Here is a 22492-nt window from a genome sequence, read left to right on the forward strand (position 1 = left end):
GCAAGTTCTAAGCCACCTGGGCTATGCAAGACCTTTATATAATATCAAAAATAAAAGGGGAAAAAAAAAGACTGAGACTTGCCTTGGGGCCTTTCTAGTGTCCCTTCCAGCAGATGTCTGTGGTCTGGATGTGTCCGGAATATCTGCTGCTGATCTGGATCAGATTAAATTTAGTTTTTCACCCTCAGTTCCAAAGGCTTTTTCTATTTCCTGTGTTTCTGTGCGTGGATGTAGCTGTGCATGGATGCATTGGTAGCTGCCAGGACAGACCCAAATGATCGTCTTTATTTTGATCAAGAACCTGCTCCCCTGTTGGAGATATGAAATTAATTATTGAGATTTTACAAATGTTTTGTTGTTGTTGGTCTCACTGCTTCTGTTAGCTTGCATAGCATCCCAGACTCTTCCTTTTATAGTCATCCAGAACCATGGGTTATATTTTTTAATTTTCACAGGGAGTTCACTGAAAGAGACTTTCTAAAATTTAATATACCAGAGTTTAGAAATGAACGTTTGAAAATAAGAGTGATAATTGCAGAAAACAATGAAGTCACTTGGTCAGTAGATTACAAACGCTGCAAAGCTATTTGGTTCTGGCTTCTGCCATTTCATTGACAGTACAGAAACCAAAGTGAACTTCTTGAGATTCTGTCTCTCTTAAGTACTTTCTATCTCTCTCAAAATGGTTCTCAGTTTTCAGTCTTTATATGACTAATTTGTGTTTTACATAATTAGGACACCTCTCACTATACATGGATGGAGGCAGGAAGAGAATGAGAGATTTTTTTTTTTTTTTTTTTGTTTTCTTCGAGACAGGGTTTCTTTGTATAGTCCTGACTGTCCTGAAACTCACAGAGATCCGCCTGCCCCTGCCTCACAAGTGCTGGGATTAAAGGTGCACCCTTTTATTTTTTATATTATAAAGGTCATGAGGAGGAGAGAATTTTAAAGGATAATGTTTGGCCAGCACAATGTAGAAAAATCTAAGACTGTTCCCTGCTTCTCCTGCCTACTTTGTGTATACTGTTGCTCAGGGTGGAATGAGAAGCCTCTCTTGTCTATGCACTGATAGCTTATTCTGGTGATTGGAGCCAGCAAATAGTATTTGGTGGGTAGCTAGCTATGTTTCTAGCATTAGATCAGGATACAAGGTAGATAAAAATTCCTGTTTTTTCATGATTTTACAGTGTAACTGGGGAAATGTCAGTTATATATTATATTACATTAACATATAGTAAGAATTAGATAAAAGGAAAGGTGGGGCTAATTGTGTTGGCATAGCCTTTAGTCCCAGCACTCAGGAGGTAGAAGCAGGTGGATGGTCCTCTGAGTTCCAGTCCAGCCTGGTTTACATAACAAGTTTCAGACCAGCCAGGGCTATATAAATTTGGGACCCTGTCTCGATTTAAAAAAAAGTTGATCTTGGTAAGTGGAATGATGTCCATTAAGAGGGTGATGTTACAGGTGGCAACTTTTATTATTTTAGTATTTTATTATTCTTTCAATTTATTTGGGGGAGGTGTCTGTAGTGAGGAGCAGCGGGCTGTGTTCCCACCCAGCTCCTGCATGGCTAGCTTTATACCTGAAATAACAACACACAAATTGTATTCTTTTAAACACTGCCTGGCCCATTAGTTCTAGCCTCTTATTGGCTAACTGTCATATCTTGATTAACCCATTTCTATTCATGTGTGTAGCACCACGAGGTGGTGATTTATCAGGAAGGATCTTAACCTACGCCCATCTTGGAGAGGAGAGCTATAGCGTCTGCCTCACTTCCCTTCTTCCCAGCATTCTGTTCTGTCTTTCCTGCCTACCTATGTTCTGACCTATCAGGCCAAGCAGTTTTCTTTATTAATTAACCAATGAAACAACAGATAGATAGAAGACCCTCCTACATCAGGTGTCACATGCCATAGCATTTGTGTGGAAGTCAGAAGACCACTTGGTGGGTTTGGTTCTCTCCTATCTTAACATGGGTTCCAGGTATCAGTCCTGTGAGGCAAGTGCCATTACCTGTTCTGCCATCTTGCTGACTCTTGACTCTGATCCTGCTTCCCCTGGTCTTGTCTCTTCTCGTCTCGTCTCATCTCATCTGGTTTTCTCCTACCTTACATGGTTGAGACAAAGATTCAATTACCCAATGTTGTATGACAAAACTCTTTTTGGGAAAATGCACACACATCCTCTCAACCCAGATAGCTCATAACAGACCAAAGTATGGACACCACCAAAGTCCAACTTCGTGAAACAATGAATTTTATTGGGGTTTCTTACAGGAATATGAGAGGGCTTACTTACTGAAGCAGTAATGACTCAAAGACATCAGCTTCACAAAGGCCCACCTCAGCATGAGTGACTGCTCACACAGCAGGGAACTTGGTGTACCCTGCATAGCCTGCTGGCAGCTCAGGAAGATGTAAAGTGTCCTTTCCAGGTGGCTCAGTTGGTCTAAACCTCTTCCAGGCAGCTCAGCGGGTTTCTGCTTCTTCCAGGCAGCTGGTCTGGTCCAAGGGCCTTTGCAGCTCAGCTTCTTTCCATCTGAGGGGGACTCTCCTCTTTAGTTGTCTATGCTGGCATGAAGGAGCCTAGTGAATCTGGTTGGTTTCAGGGACTTCCTGAAGCTATTTTTAGTTGCTTAAGGAGCTTCCCTGCAGGATAGAATGTTTCCAAGTACCCAAGAATAGAACTGTTATCCAGTACCCAGGCTGATCTAGAATTGATAATTCTCCTGCCTGTTTCCTAAATAACAAACTATAAGCTACATTTCCTATTCTTTTTCAGATTTTAAAAAGTTTATTAGTCACAGAAGGCATGCTAACACCTAAAAATCAGATTTTGCTATTTGCATTAGCCCCTGACTTTAGATCAGAAGTGAAATTGCTGTACTGGACTTACAGTTTTTGTCTGTTCACCTCAACTTTGCTCAGAAGTCTATGCTGCTTTGTAACAAACCTCATATCATGCATTGCTGTGTTGCATTGTTTCAGATGTGACAGTCATATAGCATTATTTTAACAATATAAAGTGTAATATGAAACTGTTACTGTTGTTGTATCTTCTTGATTTTGATACTACCTAAACAAGTGTCAGTTTGGGAATAAGGAGATATTTGCAGTGAGAACATACCTGACATAGGGAGTATGTCTGACTTAAGGATGAAAAAGAATATCAAAACATTTTAGAGCTATCAAGTTAGCCTGATGAGTTTGTAATTTTCTTGCTCATGAGTGATGTTTAATAAATGTCATTGTTTTTAAAATCATGTTTGAACAACCTAATGAATACTTTAAAATGACTTTCAAATGACTTTATTTTCTTCAAAGAAGTTTGAAAATAGAATTTTGGCAAAATAAGTATATATCATAAGCTTCATGCATCAAAAAACGCCATACACTACTCCTGTTAGCTTTAGTTCCTGTGGATCTGACCCTGCCATGTCATTTCCTTTTTTTTCCAATCATTTATTTTTTAGAATTACAATATAATTACATTACTTCCTACTTCCTTTTCCTCCCTCCAAACTCTTGAATACACCCCTCCTTGCTGTTTCTCAGATTCATGGCCTCTTTTTTTTCATTACTTATTGTTATACACACACACTCCCTCCCTCCCTCCCTCCCTCCCTCCCTCCTCTCCTCCCTCCTGGCCTCTTTTCATTAATTGTTACGTACACATACTCATCGCCTTTTTTCATTAATTATTGTTTCATATACACACAGATACATACATATTCCTAAATACATAAATGCACCCTTCTCAGTCTGTGTAATGTTACTTGTATGCATATTTTTGGGACTGACCATATTGGTATGGGAAAACCAATTGGTGTGCACTTCCCTGGGAAAGACTGTTCCTCCCTGCTCTCAGGAGTCCGTAGTTGCCTTTAATTTTTGGTCTAGGGTTGAGGCTTCCTGTGCTTTCTTCTGTCTGTGTTATGTTTATTGTCCTTGTATAACCTCTGACATTACTAAAAGACACACTTGCAGCAAGCTCCTTTATCCTTTGGGTCTTACAATCTTTCTGCCCATTCTTCCACAGTGATCCTTGAGCCTTAAGTACAGGAATTGTTTTGGAGATGTATCTGTTAGGACTGGGCTTCACAGCTCTGCATTTTGATTAGTTGTGGTTGTCTGTAATGGTCTATTGCAAAGAGAATTTTCCTTGATGAGAGTGAGGGCTGCACTTATCTGTTGGTATAAGGATAAATGTTTAGAGTGTAACTAGTGATTCTGCTGGATTAGTGGAGTGGCACTTGTAGGTTCTCCTCCAAGATCCATGATGTCACTTGCCCTGGGGAGTTGACTAGGTTTCTAGTGCCAGGCACCTTCTTGTTGAACAGGTCCTAAGTCCAATTAGAGAGATGCTGGTTATTGCCAAAATATACATGCCACTACTGTGCCCTAGGTTTGTTGTGCCAGGGTGGTCGTTGTGGATCTTAGGCGTCACAGCTGGGTAGAACTGTTGTTTGTCTCCCTCCTTTGGAAGCTTGCATGGTGCCTTCTGGTATCATGAAAGCTAGTCCCCTGGGAGCAGGTTTTCAGGTCAGTTCCTCTTGGGCCTCAGACCCTAGGTATGAATTGCATGGTATCTTTAGAAATAGGGTCTTGCCTTCTGTCTCTGGGAGGTGGCTGAGGGCAATAGCAGTAGTCTGTAATATTTGGAGAGTCTCTTGATCAAAACTCAAAAGAGGGCTTCTCATGCCTGGAGTTGGGGTTTTTGTTAAATGGTCTTTGGCTTTTGGAGGGAACATTGTCAGCCCAGATGAGAAAATTTTATTTAAACTATATATGCATATTTATACACAGACTTGACATGTCTTTTTTTAAAGGCAGATTGTTATAGTATGATTCATCATGACTTTTCCAAACATCCTTGTTATTTTAGCCTCCTTTCCTTTTGTATTTATTTCCCTTTCCCTTCCCTATTAGCGCCTATGTAACAACCTTTGTAGGCAGAGACTTGTCGTTTGTTCCCGGTCTCTCAGATCCAAATAATCACACAGAAACTATATTAATTTCAGCACTGCTTAGCCAATAGCTTAGGCATATTCCTGGCTAACTCTTACATCTTAAATTAACCCATTTCTATTAATCTGTGAATCGCCATGAGGCTGTGGCCTACTGGTAAGGGGTAAGGTTCTGCTGGGGGCTGGTGTCTTTCTCTTCCACAGCTGCATGTCGTGTCCTTCACTCCTCCTACTTTGTCTCTATGTCCCTGTTCTGATTTCACACTTGACTTTATGAAGCCATTGGCCAGAACAGCTTCTTTAGTAACCAATGGTAATAAAACATTTATAGTATTCAGATGGGAATTCCACATCACATCTTAGTGTTTTTATTAAGTGCAACACATGGGAGGGCTTAGCTAGTCTCGCTAGGAGGTCACTGTGGGGAGCCTTCTCAGGTTGTAGTCTTGTAGGTGAAGGAAGCCACAGCTGATTTTTTTTACACATGTTGGTACTTCATTCCTAAACAATTGCACTTAGGCCAGAGGAAGGCTTTGCCATCCCTTTGTGCCTCACCTGGGGAAGGCTTTGTTATTCCCAAGATTCTGAGGCTTGGGAATCCTTGACATGTCTGTGCTCATGTCAATTATACACATTTACTCACAATTACGTCTACGTTGACTTAGAACTTCATCCCCTCCTTACACATTCTGCTTTCTGCATCATCTTGGCAGATAACATTTTTTATTGTGAATTAACAGAACCTCAGAAATGTTTCTAATGTGGCGTTTAAGGTTAATAGAGAGAAACCCTATTTGGGCTAGATGGCATCTGAAGTGCACTCTAGGTGTGGCAGTTCTAAATGGAGCTGATGGCACAGGACCACCAGAAGTAGTACTAGTTAAGGAATACCAATTTCAACATAAGGGCTGCTTCTTAGGGATGTGTGTGGGGTCATTTATCTTGTGGTCCCTTGATTATATATTAAGAGAAAATTCCATTAGCTTAAAATAAAAAATCAACTTGAAAAATATGAAGTGTTTATCTATTTAGAAAAGCAGTTAGGAGTAGTGTAGATCCCTTGTCTGAAATGAGAACTGAAAATGTTTCTGATTTAGAATATTTCACAGATTACCTCCTTGAACATAGTTACTCTGAAATCAGGTCACAAGTTGAGGCTTGTGTCAGCATATGAAGTGTGAGAGGGGTGCACACCTGTCTCAAAACAAAACAAACAACCCCTCAAATGCTAAACAAACAATAACAAGATGTGTAAAGAAGGGTTCCAAGGTGGGGGCTGAGCCCTAAGTCTGTGGGATCTACCACTATCTCCAGGTAGACAGACAGAACTGATGAACATCTAGTCAGTGCCAGGATGGACTCCACTATAAACTTTGTTTAAATTTTATTTTATTTAGAGTATGTGTGTGCACACCAAGGCACACTTGTATATCAGTTATCTTGACCCAGTAAGCCATCTTGCTTCCAGGCCCTCTAAGCTTGTTGTGAGTACCTCCAAAAGATTCTGGTTGGACATGGGGAGATGGCTCAGTGAGTGAAAAGCTGAAAACCCGAGTTCATTCCCAGGCCCATGTAAGATGCCTGGGGTAGTAGTGCAGGTCTGCAATCCCCTCAACAGGAGAACGCCAGCATTTTTATGGGAGAGTTGTTCAAACCAGCTTGAAATAAAGTGGCAGGAAAGAGAGACCCTACTTTAAAAACAAAGTGGAATATAAAAACTGAATCCCAAAACTTGTTCTCAGGCTGCACATGTGTACCGTGGCATACGCGTACAGTCACGTGGGGGCACCTCCTCCCTCACCCAGTCACTCACACACATACCCTAATCACCAGTCACATGCACTCATATGCACACCCAGTCACATATAAAATCACTCATACATATACACCAAACACTCACATACACACAATCTCACACACGTACCACTCATACACTAAAAAACTCTCTTATACACACACATACAAATATCATCCCAAAATTTCAATTTTAATGATATTTTAGATTTTTTAATTTAGAGATGCTAAATACAAATTGTAGAAATAAAATGCAAATTTTAAATCGTAAGAGGAATCGAAAGCCTTACTTATTCCTAACATGCTGTAAGGGTTTAAGAGGTGTGAAGGACATGGGAAGGGTAACAAAATGAAGTACTGAAGTAGAGTTAATTATCGGATTATAGAAAATGAATGTTAAAGTTGCCTGGTAAGTAACAAACTTGGCTGAAGAACAAATTTTCGGCCCTAAGTTTTGCACAAGACACAGACATACAACAGAGTGGCACAAAACTGAAGATTAGAGATAAGCAAGGAGTCAGAGACGGTGACACTTGTAATTCCAGCACTCAGGAGGCGAGGCAGGAAGACTGGGGACTGAGGAAGCAGCCTGTGCGGCATGAGACTGGCTCACAAAGATAATACAACATGGGCGTGAATGCAAAGTAGAATCAGCATTTTATTTATTTTGCACAGAGTCTCATGTAACACCAGTTAGTGGTCAATTCCTAAGCTTTCTACCTCAGTCTCTACAATACAGGAATTAAAGATATGTCACCTGACCTGACATTTTTAGTAGAATTCAAATAGTAAATTATTAATCTGTACAAAAGAGTCAAGAGTTATGTGTACTTAATATAGTATCATGAACTGAAGTATTTGATACTATGGTACATACTTTTTGTTCATGGTTAGTGGCTTATAACTAACTCCCCAAGGCAGGTCAGAACATTCTGTCTGGAGCTGGCCATAAAGGAATTCTTTGACCTACTTTGTATGATACAAGTGGCAAGGGCCTTTATTCTCCAAATTCATGAGGAAGGGAATACTGAAGAATCTGGGGAAAGATCTCAATTAGTAATAATTCTTCAGACATACCTCGCATTGCTGCTGCGCGAGTAAGGAGCCCTAAGGATGGAAAGACATGGTTGCCCTTGCTTCAGTCCCCCCTGGAAGAGTCCAGTGGCCAGCGCTGGAGTGTCCATATAGCACGTTCTCGTAGAGGGTACACCCAGAGAGGGCACAGTAGTTCTGTGTCTCTTCCCTCAGCCCCAGCCTGCCATGCATCTTTTCATCGTATTCTCTGTATGTGTTTTCCCGAGTTCTGTAATCTATAATCAAGTAAATTTATCAAACCTGGGAGGGGATTGTGGCAATCCTAGTGTATAGCTGGTTATTTAGAAGTCCAGGTCACAAGTTGAGGCTTGTGTCAGCATATGAAGTGTGAGAGGGGTGCACACCTGTCTCAAAACAAAACAAACAACCCCTCAAATGCTAAACAAACAATAACAAGATGTGTAAAGAAGGGTTCCAAGGTGGGGGCTGAGCCCTAAGTCTGTGGGATCTACCACTATCTCCAGGTAGACAGACAGAACTGATGAACATCTAGTCAGTGCCAGGATGGACTCCACGTGAATGGGAGAATATCCATCAAAGGCTGCTGTGGCCTTCCTTATTTGTTGCTGGTACAGAAAAACCTTACCCTTTGTTGATTTTTGTGTTATTGATAACAGAGAAAAATTTGTGTTTCTCCTTATTCAACTCCCAATATTTAAGCGAAAATCCATTAAGAGTAAGAAGAAAATGATAAAATCCCTTGTATGAGGTACCGATGCTGTGTGAGGACTACCACTCTAGGTCAGTGTGCTAACAAACAGGTGTTGTCTTTTCTATGAAATATAGCTTATTATCTTCTACCTTATGTGGGTAGGAAGTCTAGGATGCCTAAATGGTCTCCTCGGGGTTTCACAGTGTCAAACAGTGCTGTATTCTCATTAGGAATTCTAATTAAGGAAGACCTGCTTCTTCCGGGTTCATTCAGGTTGTTGGCAAAATTAATTTTCCTGTAGCTCTGTGAGTGAGGATCTGAGGCCTGCCGCCAGGAATAGGTTCTAGTGGCTGCCCACAGTCCTGTCAGGTGAGCCTTTCCATAGGCAGTTCATAGCATGTCTCTCTGCTTCAAGACCAGAAGGAGGCTCTCTAGACAGCACAAATGGAGTACTATATAATGAAGCATAATTGCAGGCATAATATGACCTCATTTTTGCCATGTTCTTCCAGCTAGAAGTCATTCACAGGCTTCTAGTGTACTCCAGTAGGAGTGACATACAAGAGCAGTGACTCATTAGTGGTCACCTCGGTGTGTCCGTAATAGCAGGGGAAATAGGTAAAGAGAATCTGAATAATATAATTAACAGGCTGATTTATTAGTACCTTTAATGTTTAACATGTTGTAACAATTTTAGTAACAGCTTTATTGAGAGGTAATTTATATGGCATAGAACACACATGATGGAGGTCAGAGAATACCTTGAGTCAGTTCTCCCCTTCTACCATGGAAGCCCAGGAGTCACTCAGACTGCCAGCCCTTGTGGCAAGTCCTTTACCATACGTTTATCTTACTGGCCTGCTTTTAGGAGTTCCAGAAAGAATTGTGCGGCTATCTTCACCATTTAATTTTAGAACATCTCAAGCCCCATCCCTCCATACCCCCAACCCCAACCTGCGCTCAGCAGTCAGCTGTTATTCATCCCCTCCGTTCCTAACAACCATTTGTCTTTCTCTATACAGCTCTCAAGACTTGGACATGAGTGCCTTGATGGCTCCTTTCAGAGAGAGTTCTGTGGATGGAACCCAGGGTTTTGTGCTTACCAGGCAAATACTTTACCTAGCCCTCTTTCAGTATTACATTGATTTTATATAGTATGTAACCTTTTGTGTCTGACTTCTCTCATTGGGTGATCATTTGAAGGTTTATACTATAGCATAAAGTAATACTTTATACAGTTTAATAGATGAATAACATTTGATTGCATGGATATAACACATTTTGTTTATCTGCTCATCAGGTGGTAGACATTAGAATTGTTTCCATTTTGTGATTATTATGAATAATGATCCTCTGAACATTTGCACGTATTTACTTCTTGGCATATGTTGTAAAAGGGGTGGCGGCCGCTTCCTGCTGCCAGGCTCCCAGCAGCCTGGCTAGCTTATACCCTTAAATAACAACAGACAAATTATATTCATTTAAACACTGCCTGGTCCATTATTTCTAGCCTCATATTGGCTAATTCTCACATCTTAATTAGCCCATTTCTATTAATGTGTATTGCTACTTGACTGTGGCTTACCGGCATGAGTCTAGCCAATGTTCGTCTTGTGCAGGAGAAGCATGGCGTCTGCCACACTGCCTTCTTCCTCCCAGAATTCTGTTCTGTCTACTCCGCCTATCTAAGCTGCTGTCCTATCAAAAGGCCAAGGCAGTCTCTTTATTTAACCAATGAAAGTAACACATAGACAGAAGACCCTCCTACACCATTTCCCCTTTTTCTGTTTAAACAAAAAAAGAAAGGCTTTAACTTTTACATAGTAAAATTACATATAACAAAACAGTTCTCAAGCAAGAATTACAGTTATAATATTTATATCTGTTTTATCTTTTATCATAACAATGGAAAACTATAACCATCTATCTATTCTTCAATTCCATCAAGACTCCAGAAAGATATATTATTATTATTACTTAAGTAAATGAGGAGTAAGCAACTTCAAAAACTCTAGAAATGACAGAGACCTCTCACTGCCTGGACAGTCACCCAAAGTTCCTCTGTACCGTTGAAGCATCCATCTTTGGCCTTCAGGCCCATAGTATCCAGCAGACTTTTTCATGAAGCAGGAAATTTCAAAGACAGTTCAGTCACTTTCTTTTGTATCCTGCAGAATGTCTCGCAGACTCGTTCATGAATCAGGAACCCCAAAGGATCATCTTACCTTTAGGCAAGTTCAGCAGTCCTCTCTCTGCGGGTTCTTCATGTCCAGCTTATGCAACAGTCCAGGCAAGAGCAGTTTCTTGCCCAGATGGCTAGCAAATGCCGTAAGGAGCCTCTTCGATGCCCATCTTCTTCTTGAAGTAGCTGGTGCTGCCAGGAGCAGACGTGTCTCATTGTCATGAAAACTCTAAGTTATTAAAACATTTAAAATGCCATATTCTGTAGTCTTTGAAAGATAGGAAGAATGCCTATCTAACTGAAATATATCTCTATATATCTAAAAAATCTAACTGACATGACTACAAGCTTGACTACTATCGATGATTATCCATTAACAACCTATATTTCCTGATTATACATTACATTTTTAAATGAACTACACAATCACAATACCTTAATCAAAATCAGAAATACATATACATATAACAAAATTGACCTTGAATTTATATCAATAAATACCAATGTAAATTATTCATATCTATATCATATCCCCCTTTAAATGTAAAAGAACATTTATAGACAGTATCTGGGAATATGGGCGCAGTTATTTCTCTCCAAATTTCTTCCTGCTGTATGGGAGGCGCTGTTAATCAGGTCTTTCATGGTGTATCCTGTGTGCCAGGTTCATCTCAGTCGGCAGTTGAGTGAAGTTATTTTTTGAGGGTGTTCACAGCAACCTTTCAGGAGGTCATGGTCTATCATACCATATTAAGATAGAAGCAATTCACAGGGTCTCATCCTCTGAGAAAACAAAAGAAGAACCTCTTTTCCAAAGCAGCATATCCTTAGATCCAAATTATGAAGTCAAGATAGCTTTATAATAAACATGTTGGATTAGTTTAGCAGACCACACAATGAAATGTCTTTCTGTATTTAGCTCCTTCACAGTCAAAAAATTGAAAGAAAGGGCTGGAGAGGTGGCTCAGTGGTTAAGAGCATTGCCTGCTCTTCCAAAGGTCCTGAGTTCAATTCCCGGCAACCACATGGTGGCTCACAATCATCTGTAATGAGGTCTGGTGCCCTCTTCTGGCCTGCAGACATACACACAGACAGAATATTGTATACATCATAAATAAATATTTTTAAAAAAATTGAAAGAAAATACAATAATATACAGAATCCAAACTCTCTGTGAATTTTCCATTTTTACATGGCTTATTTTTCTTTATTTCTTTTAATCTATAACTATCTGTACTCTGTCTCTTTAAAGACTTTACCCTTTTTAAGGCATTAACTTTATTCTCTATATTCTTTTTCTTCTCTCTCCTAAGCTTATGTACACCCATCCAACACTGTGACCCATTTAGAGGTCTTTCATGTCTGAATCTGTCCTATTGTGAATCTGTAGTTCTTTACTGTCTAGGAGCACTTCTTAAAATGCTAAGCACTTCTTAAAAACTTAAGTTGGGCCATGTAGAGGTAATGCCGTACTGCCTGTTTCCTGCCCAGTCTAAACCTTAACTGCGCTGTTGTTATGATAATTACGACAGTTTCTGCCTGAGATCAGCACAGTTCAGCGTGGTGGAACTGCTCCTGCCTCAGAGCCATTTTGTGCCCCTGAGCTGCGCACAGTTCCAGGTACACAGCAAGTCCACATTGCCATCAAGCAAGCAAGCATTTTACTCACAAAACCCCATCCAAATTCTCTGTCTTCTGCAAGAGACAGAGGTCACGCTAGGAGCATAGGCCAGAAAGCCGGTGTTTTAAAACTGCACGGCTTTTTTTTTTTTTTTTTTTTTTTGTAAGGCTGTGGAGTCAGGAATTCTCTCTGTGGCACGCCACCCACAAAGAGCAAAAAGCTGTGTTAATATCTCTCTCTCTCTCTCTCTCTCTTTCTCCCTCTCTCCTTTTTAAGCCCTCTCAGGTTTTATGTGGAGTTGGTAGACCACATTAGAGCGCCACTCTGTTGTTATTTCGGGGTGAGAGCTAGCCAGGTGGCCAGGAGCCGGGCAGCAGGAAGCGGCCTGCTGCTCCTCTTACTACAGTCATATGATAGATTTTTGTTTAACATTTTCAGGAACAGTTTTCAAAGGGGCCATACTTTTTACATTCCCATCAGCAGTGTATGAGGGTTCCCATTTTACCACTTCCTTGCCACATGTTTACATTGTTTTAAATTCTAGTCATTCTAGTGATTTTGAAGTAGCATCTCATTATAGTTTTATTGTATTGCCATAATGACCAATGACGCTGAGTGCTTTTCTGTTTGTTTGTTTTCTGTCACTGTGCTAGCATACATTGACAAAAACAGCTTAAGGGAGAAGGGACTTGTCTGACAGTTGGAGGAGCAGCCTGTGATGTGAGAAGTCACAACTGCAGGAGCATGAGGCAGCTGGTCATATTGCACCCACAGTCAAGAAACAAAGCGGGATAAATGTACCTGCTCAGCTAATGTTTTACTTTGTGTATAGTCAAGGACTTTGGCCCAGGGTATAGTGCCACCCACAATGGGCTTATCTTCCACCATTATTAACCTAATCAAGATAATCCCCATAGAGGCTAGTCTCCCAAGTGCTTCTAAATCTTATCAAGTTGATTGTTTTGTGGATAGAGGCATGTGTGTGCTATGGTACACATATGGAAGTCAGAGGACAATTGATAGGAGTCAGTTCTTTCCTTCCACCATGTGGGTCCTTAGGACCAAACTCTGTCAGATTTGGCAGCTTATCTGTCAGATTATGCACGGAGCCATCTTGCCACCCCTACCTGTATTCTTTTTTTTTTTAAGATTTATTTATTTATTATGTATACAGTGTGCACACCAGAAGAGGGTGCCAGATCTCATTATGGATGGCTGTGAGCCACCATGTGGTTGCTGGGAATTGAACTCAGGACCTCTGGAAGAGCAGCCAGTGCTCTTAACCTCTGATCCATCTCTCCAGCCCCCCATACCTGTATTCTTAACATTCTGTTAATTTTGTATCCTTGTAACTGGAGATTTCTCTCCTGCCCACCAGTTCCCAAATAACCACTCTGAGGCTTAATATTAATTACAAATGGATTGACCTATTAGCTCAGGCTTATTATTAACTAGCTCTCACAACTTAAATTAATCCATTTCCATTATTCTATATTTTACCACAAGGCTCATGGTTTGTTACCTCACATCTTGCTTCTCCAGAGACTGCTGGTACCTCTCTGACTCTGCCTTCTATTTCCCTGTATCTGTTTGGATTTCCCCGACTAACTCTATTCTGTCTGGCTGTTGGCCAAATCAGCTTCTTTATTAACCAATGGTAAAACATTTTTACAGCATACAGGACGTCATCCTGTATCACATCATTTTTCATGGTCTACCTGAAATTTATTTGATGTTAGCATTATGCAACTGGATGGGGGATTTTTTTGTTTGTTTGTTTGTTTGTTTTCTTTTGTTTTTGAGTTTTTCGAGACAGGGTTTCTCTGTACCTTTGGAGCCTGTCCTGGAACTAGCTCTGTAGACCAGGCTGGCCTCCAACTCACAGAGTACCGCATGCCTCTGTCTCCCGAGTGCTGGGATTAAAGGCATGCGCCACCACTGCCCAGTGTGGGTGTGTTTTCTTACGTGGATTTTTACCTTGTTTTACTGTAAAATAGCTGAGGTAACGAAGTACGATATAGTGATATATATCAAAATTATTGTTGGCATTTTTATGCTTCCAAACTATTGTTTGTTATGTGATATACTTATTTTATTTTTGTCAGACACTATTGGAACAAGAAAGCAAGGGTATTGTCTTGCTGTGATAAATGCCATGAACAAAAACACTTGAGGGAGGAAAAGGGTTGTTTACAGTTTGTAGTTCACCATCCAGTTCAAGATGGAAACGTGGAGACAGGAACTGAAGCAGGAACTAGCAAGTAACATGACTTGCTCAGCCTGCTGTCTTATAGTACCCAGGACCACCAGCCCAGGGGTGTTACTACCCACAGGGAGCTGGACCCTTCCACATCGTTCATCACGCAAGGAAAATGTACCATAGGCTCATATGGAGGTGAATCTGGTGGTGTATTTTCCCAGTTGAAGTTCCCTCTCCAAAATGATGCTAGCTTGTGTCATGTTTACACAAAACTAGCCACAACGCTTTTAATTTTTAATCAAAATAAAACTCCATTGCTCAATAACAACAACAAAACCCCCAAATACTAGATTTCTGTAGGAACTTAAATTTTTTATTTACCCCATAAAAAGTTACACAGTTTTAAGCACTTTTTTAAATTTAAGGTTTTGGTTTGTGCTGATTAGATTTCTGCTCAGCAGCACATCTGAGATGACGCTTGGAAAGGTCTATAGAATGTGGCATAGTTGGAAGCTGCAGGCTTTGTGAATACGGAGTGTGCATCACAAATGTCCTCAAAGTCATTCAAGGTTGGCAGCATTATGAAAATGTATCCATAGCAGGAACTACTGTCAGTTCTGTCATTGCCTCGTCATCCACCTCCAGATTCAGTGAAGCCCTAATTAAAATCCTTGTTTTTCTTTCCCTCTCTTCTTCTTTCTTTAGAATTACTACTTTTTGAATTGAAACTCAAAAGGCAAAGTACTTTTGAAAGAAAAGATTACTTCCTTCAACAGATAAACAGTGGACACAATCCATGGGGATGAGAACTGTTTTCTTTTTGAGACAGTGTCTTGTACATAACCCAGGCTAGACTGGAATTTTTTGGTTTTTTTTTTCAGGACAGGGTTTCTCTGTATAAGAGCCCTGTCTGTCCTTAATCACTTTGTAGACCAAGCTGGCCTCTAACTCACAGAGATCCTACTGCACCTGCCTCCTGAGTGCTGGGATTAAAGGCGTGCACCATCACCACTCGGCTTGGGACTGGAATTTTTAATCTTCTGCCTTATCCTCTCAAATGCTGGGATCAGAGGTATATGCCACCACACCTGGCTGGAAAAAGCCAAATTGACTACCACTTCATGAAATCAAATTCTAGGTCATATGTATATATAAACATGAAAAGGAAAAAAAACCAGATCTCTTAGAAAATACCTTAAAGATCTAAGTGCAAAGGAAGAGGTAGATAGATACACAGTGTATGTGTGTTCGTGTGCACGCGTGGACTTTTGGAGCTGCAGCTCAAAGCCTTCAGCATGCTGGACTCATGCTCTATCGCTGAGCTACACTTCCAGCCTGGAAGAGTTTTTAATAATGTAGCAACAGATGGACACCAAATTATTAGCTATAGTTAAAAACTTACAGGTGGCGAAAACTAATCTTGTGTTAGTAATGTCCGTGGGGGGGGGGGGGAGTAATGTCCCAGGAAGGGGGGGGGTCAGAGCCAAATCCTTGAGAAAATTAGGCTAGATTCAGAATTGGAGTGGCATGAATTCTTTCAGTTGCCATCAACTCTACAATCTTTTGTGGTTCCTATGATGGTGGAACCAAGGTTTTTAATAACTCCTGTTACTCCTTTGCATTAGAATGTGGGGCACCTGGGCTGATCTCAGTAAACTACCAGACACATTTGAAGGCATTTCAGTATTTTTTCATTTGTTAGACCGTGATTTGATACATTTTTTTAGAAAACAAGTTAAATGTCTTGTATACTTTAAGAAGTTTGGTAGCCGGGTGGTTCACAATTTCCACCTGTCATGAAAACCAGTGAAGGGGGTGCCTTGGAGTCAGAGGTCTCAAAAAGTTCTTGCCATAGCAACAACTTTGCCTTCAGACATTGCATATTCAAATTTAAAATGCTATCAGCTCACTACTATGTATTAATCACATTCCACGTGCGTGCCACATGGAGTTAGCTGATATGCTCTGGGCTGTGCAGTAGTAGAAACTTCCCACTACAGAAAGATTGTTTTGTTTTTGCTTTTGTTTTTATGTTTTGTTTTTAAAGCAGCTCTGCCATTGTGCAAAAAGAAAGCAAATAAAGGCTTAGCAGGACTATTGTTGAACTACTACTCAGATATTTCAGCCCCACCACATTAAGGTTGTCAGGTGTCCCTCATGAAAAGCATGCCGCTTGCTATGTTTTTATCAGATTTGGGAGTTAAGGAAACATTTAGAAGCTTTGTGGAGGGGCAGTGCCTCTAGTCTCCTTTAACCCCAGGAGAGGCAGTCAGAGCTTCACAGGGGCCTGCTAGCTCGTTCCTGCTTCTCTGTGGTACAATTATTGCTAGAATTTTGACTCCGCAGTTGCTAAGCACCTGAAATTGTGGGCATTGGATTTAGGGTCACAATAGAACACAATAGGTGTTCAATCTGCTACCGAGGACAAATATACACGGTTACCACATGGTGTTATTAACCAGCAATATAGAAGGTCCAAAAAGACCTGGAAACATTTTAGTTTGTTTCTATTACCCTACCGATGCCACTGAGACGCAGAAGAAAGGAGAAAGGTTTAAGCAGTCTAAGGAAGTAGAGTCTGGCTTGATTTCCTTTCTGTCTTCTTTCCCCTCCTCCTACCCCCACCTTTTCCATCCATCAATTTCAATTTCCATTCAACGAATTTCTATACAGTAATCCAGTAGGACCGCAACCTCTCAAAAGTCCTTTCACAGCTTCCCAGTGTGTGAGACCGCCATGCCCTGTGGAGTCTGGGTTTTCTGCTCATTGCTCCTTTGTAGTTTCACTTTACCTTTTAAATATCAACTTTTAAAGACTTCCGATTTGTATCTGCTTAAAAAGGCCACCGCTTTCATAATTTCCAATGACGTTCCGCAATCTTTTTCCTTGTATCTATAGCGTTTGTCATTCTCTTTTGGGTCTTGAATTCAATCGTGAGCCAGATTACCAGATTCGTCCTGAGGATCGGACAAGTTAGATACAAGCCTGCTTGCTCTGTTGTGAGACCCTGTGTCTACATCAATAAAAATTCCCATTTCTTCCGTAATACATATTGTGAGATTTACTGTTCCGCTGCTGAGTTGCTGGCTGGAGCGGGCGCTGAAAAGCGCTGCCCCACCTCTCCACTTTCCAGTGCTCGTCCAGGGCGGGGCTGCGCAGGAGCGCTGCGCACCAGCTCTGTTGCCGGAACTGGCCCGAGCGGCCTGGACGTGCAGCCCCGCCCCCGCGGGTGGAAACAAAGGGGGCTCGGCGCGGGGGAAGAGGCGGAGCTCTCTGGCGGTCTTGTATTTGGCTGGCTAGGTCTGTGCGGGCGTGGGGAGGGGCAGGCGTCCGGAATCCAGAGGTGGGAGACCTAGCGCCTGGTGTATCTCCTGCGCGCGCAGCGCTAGCTACTGCGCCGGCGCGGCCGATGCCGGTCCGCGAGCGCCGAGGCGGGGTGCAGTGGGGCGGGCGGGGCCCCCTCGTGCAGCTGCAGCTGGCGGGCGGGTCTCCGGAGACCGGGCGGTTGGGACGCTGGGCGGAGAGCATGGGGCTTCCGAGGCACTAGCCGGCTGCTTCAGGGCTGGGCGTGGAGCCGTGGTTTCCTGGCGAGGCCCGTGTGATGGTGCCAGGAGGAAGGAAGCGCCGTGACAGCGCCTCAGTCGGAACCCAGGTTCCGGGGGCGAGGACGCCCGGGGACGGTGGCCCTGGCGAGCTGGCCGCGGGTGGGGCGAGCGGTCACAATAGGAGGCAACGGCCCGGCCCGGAGCGGCGGGAGCAGCCCCGCAGGGCGGAGCCTCCCCTCGCAGGTATTGGCCGCGGAGGCCGTTGGCTTCCGCGTAAGGGCGGTACTGGCTGCGGGAAGTTGGGAGCCGGCGGGCCGCGCTTGGCGAACGTTTCCCCGGCAGCCCGGCGCTCTTTGTTCCCGCCGCGGCGGGGGACCGGCCCGCCCCTGCCTGGCCAGACGCAGGTGAAATGATGTCACCTGGGAGAACGCAGAACCCGGTCGGAGGGGTCCTCTCTCGCGGCCTTCTGCCTCTGCGGGTTTCTGTGCGTTCTCCGTTTTTGTTCTCAGTGGATGGAAGTTTTTCATTTCAGGGCTGAAGAATGAGAGAGGTTGGTTTTTGGAACGGGAGTGTTTCGGGTTGTTGAAGGCTGACCAAAGAGAACTTAAGTTATTTTCCTGTGATACGGCGTGGACAGCGCTTTTGTGTTGCTGAAATGGTGTGTGCTATTCAGTAAAGTTGAGCACGCTTGTTCTACCGAACATAAGAGTTGAATACTCAAATACAGTTATCGCTGGCATCGTATGAATTGCGATTAAGCGGTGAACATTGAAATGTATTTTGACGCTCGCACATAATAGTTTCTTACAATCTTTAAGCCTGCCGTTCTTCCTGTTTTCGCATAGTATTGTAGTAACATTTACCTACCAGTTTCTATAAATAGCAAACAGCTTTGTAAGTAGACTTTTAAGAATTCCAATCACATTTGAATCATAGCAAGTCGAAATAAAGTAAAATTTTGTTCATTTGGGGTAACGCTGTCTACTGGAGAAATCCAACTTATGAAAAAAACAAAAGATCAAAACGTGTCAGATCTGGTGCAGAAATGTGAAATACTTAAAAGACAACAATTTTGACAATTCTATCACTGAATTGTACACTTGCTATAGAAATATCTCCTGGTTTATAAATGTACTACTCTAATGTATTTTTCCTTTTGAAAACCTGCTCATCCTAAGCCTATTCATTTAGGCATCTACTTTAATGTTGATTCTTCTATTTTTCGGTATGAATTACTCCTACAAGAACTGGAGAACTTAGAGGCTGCTTAGAACTTGTGGGCTTCATATCCTCTGTAGGTTAAGAAAGAATTGCAGTTAAATACCAGTGGTGTCTTAAAAGGTAGTTGTACACTTGTTAAAATTTATGCTCATCTTGATTTTTTAAAAAATATTTTTTTTAAAAAAACTAATAAATGTATGTGGACAACCTACCCTAATCTGTACTGTGCTTCTGCTCGGTGGGTTCTGGAAGTCGATAGGTTTGGGCCTTGACAGCAGGCATCTTTACTTCTGCTCTGTGGGTTCTGGAAGTCGATAGGTTTGGGCCTTGACGGCAGGCATCTTTACTTGCTGAGCCATTCCACCAGGCCCAATTCTAAACCACGTTGGCCAGTGTAAATCTGGGTAGGTACAAAGATTTCTTTACTTGAGAAGATTGAAACAAAGCTCTCCTAAGGGCCTTTGCAAGCATCCTAATGGGGAGCATAGATCTGTTGTCTCTCCCTCACCCTAAGCGTTGGGTAGGGCTTTTCATTACCTTGTGTTAGCATTCATTGCCAGGCTGGCTGTGCTTGTATTTTTACTTAGGTTAAGTAAGGGAATGTGGGTGAGAAATCCTTAAAATAAAAATCTCAAAAATGGTTATATACCTGAGCAAGGTAGACACACGATTAGTCAAGATGTTTGTTGTTCCATCTGTTCTGCATTTTGTGCTGCCTTTAGTTTGGTTTGGCAGTACTGTTTTGTAATCCCTTTTATTGAGAAGGTAGTTCTTGATTTGTTTGGATTGTCACATGGTGTCCAGGGCTCCGTACACATTTTCTGCTTGTTTTCCAATTAAATGCTTGTATGAATATAGTTTGACTTGTGCTTCACTTCATCGTAGCTAGCTTTCATTCTCTCTGCAGGGAACACAAGTGTTGTAAGTGTTCATTTGTACCATAGAGTTCTGGTTCTATCCCATCTGTCAGTAGGTATTATATCTATTATGACCTTGTCTAAAGAAAATAAATGAGTGAATTCTGTTTAGTAAATTAAAGAGGAATTTAAGCAGATGAAGTCCAGGGATGATACAGGTGGTCTCATTTTCTCCCAGCTGGGCTGTATGTGTTTCTCTTCTCTCTCCCTTACTGTTGTGCTATGGAACTCTGGACCTGGGAAAGGAAAGGGAGCAGTCTTCAGTTCTTTTTACCAGCCTTAGTTTTGAATGCTCCCCAAAAGATGTAGATCCACTTAAGTTTGTCTTAATTCAAGAATGGGGATAAGTGTTAACACATGAATTTCAGTGCTGAACAGTAGTGGTCACCCTCTCTGAAATGGGTTATTACCAGTTTTTACCCCAATTAATGCCTGGTGACTTCAAAAAATGACTCACCAAAACATGCAGAGGTCAGAGGACAACCTTAGGTATTGATCCTTAACTTCCATCTTGAGACAGGGTCATTTGCACACTGCTTCGCACACCAGGCCACCTGGCTGAAGAGTGTCACAACTCTCCTTTCAGCTGCTCACTTCACCACAGCATCACAAGGGTTACAGATGCATGCTGCTCTGCCAGGCTTTATGTGGGCTCTGGAATTGGAACTCAAGACCTCATGCTTGTGTGGCAAGCACATTACTCACTGAGCCATGTCCTTAGCACCCCAAGTTTTTATTAGCCTATTTCATTCTAAACAAATTCATACCAAACTTGTGACAATTCAGAGAAGCTAATTTGATTAGTTTGGGAGATTATTCTCTCAGTCATATTCTGTGACACTTCTAGGTAATAGTGACACAGTGCTAAACACAATATATGTTTTCTAAACTAAAATTTATTTCAGATTTATGATGTTCCACGTATTTACCCATAATTTTTGTTTTGTTTTAATTCAACTTGTAAATTGAGACAAGGTCTCCTACAGATCAAACTGGCCTCATTTACTGTGTAGCTGGGGTTGTTTGCACTTCTGATCCCCCAGAGCTCTGCAGTTAGTTATATGCCATCATGTGATGTAACATTTTATATTTCTATAATTTAAACCCCCCCTTGCTTCAAAGCACATATTTTAGTTTCAGTATTTCTTGGTTTTGGCTTTTTATTCCATAATTTGTTGCATTTATTTATGCAATTAATATATACATCAATGAATATGCTGAAGTTTAATTGAAAGGATTTCAGAAAAATCCAAGGAATAACAAGTGATTCAGGAAAGAAATTACAAAATACAAAGAAAGTACAAAAATATCGTAAAGTTTTTAAAATTTGCATTCATTTAACATGTATGTCTCACCTGTAATAGGATGCATATATGGATCCCAGGAACTAAACTCAGGTTTCAACAACCTAATTTATTTTACACCTTATTTAGTACTATCCTGAATCGGTGTAGTATATATCCTTAATCCCAATTCTTAGGAGTCTGAGGCAAGATGATTGTGAGTTTAAGGCCATCCCTGTATTTAAAAAGAAAAAAAAAAAGTCAGCCCAAAAGACTGTTGAATCTCTATTCATTTTATGAAAAACAAAACAAAACTAATGAAAGCTACCATTAGAAACAATTTTAGACGAAATGGTGTCTGTTAAGTGTGTTAATCTCTAAGACAATGATTAAATTGTTGGTTATTGATTAATAACTATCAAACAGTAGGGCCCCATTAAACAGAAACTATCATAAACTTCTAGTGCATTGATGCTTACCATGTAAACATTAGTCTTCCTTCCCAGTTGTTCTGTTAGTCATGGAGTTAGTTATGTGTAAACAAAAATTGAAAAAACAAGAAGGTTTGAGGTTGCAGATGTTCTCCCCTCTCCTGCACAGGGTCCTGTGCAGATGCATCCTGAACATTGTTACCAAATGTCAATAATGCTCAACAGTTGCAGACCAGACACAGACAGAATTGTATCCATTTAGGACTATGGTACAACCTTAAGGTTAACCAAGAAAAAATCAGTGAAATTATGACTTTAACAGTTTTTATAAAGTAACAAGTTAATTTTTATATTGATTGATTGTTTTGTTTTCCAAGACAGGGTTTCCCTAGAACTCACTTTATAGACTAGGCTGGCCTTAAACTCAGAGGTCTGCCTGCCTTTGCCTCCCAAGTGCTGTGATTAAAGGTGTGAGCCACCACAATGTTGTTTTTAAAGTCAGACTACAAGATAGGCTAATGAATTAATAGATTCTAAGGTTTGGTCTTTCTGAGGCGCATGACTAGTCAGTTCAGTTAAACC

General features: G+C 41.4%; 1 protein-coding gene across 9 annotated transcripts in view; it reads left to right on the top strand.

Moving 5' to 3' along the window:
* Nucleotides 1–22492, top strand: part of Rnf38 (ring finger protein 38) — a 91569-nt gene that overhangs the window by 37283 nt on the left and 31794 nt on the right. Inside the window, exon 1 of one of the 9 annotated variants that reach the window (XM_041667460.1) lies at nt 17706–17813. The exons of 4 other annotated variants lie outside the window; for them this stretch is intronic. Coding sequence is in view for 2 of the 5 variants with exons in the window: in XM_041667462.1 (XP_041523396.1) it covers nt 18600–18608 (9 nt within the window). In the remaining 3 variants the exon portion in view is untranslated. Of the gene's footprint in view, nt 1–17705; nt 17814–17931; nt 18302–18365; nt 18609–22492 lie in introns of those variants that run through there. 4 more of the 9 variants (XM_041667459.1, XM_041667461.1, XM_041667462.1 and 1 more) reach the window with 4 other exon arrangements.

Source organism: Microtus oregoni, unplaced genomic scaffold (assembly GCF_018167655.1).
Source record: "Microtus oregoni isolate MIOR12 unplaced genomic scaffold, Mior012 000017F_ref0000208, whole genome shotgun sequence".
NCBI classification, from domain to species: domain Eukaryota; kingdom Metazoa; phylum Chordata; class Mammalia; order Rodentia; family Cricetidae; genus Microtus; species Microtus oregoni.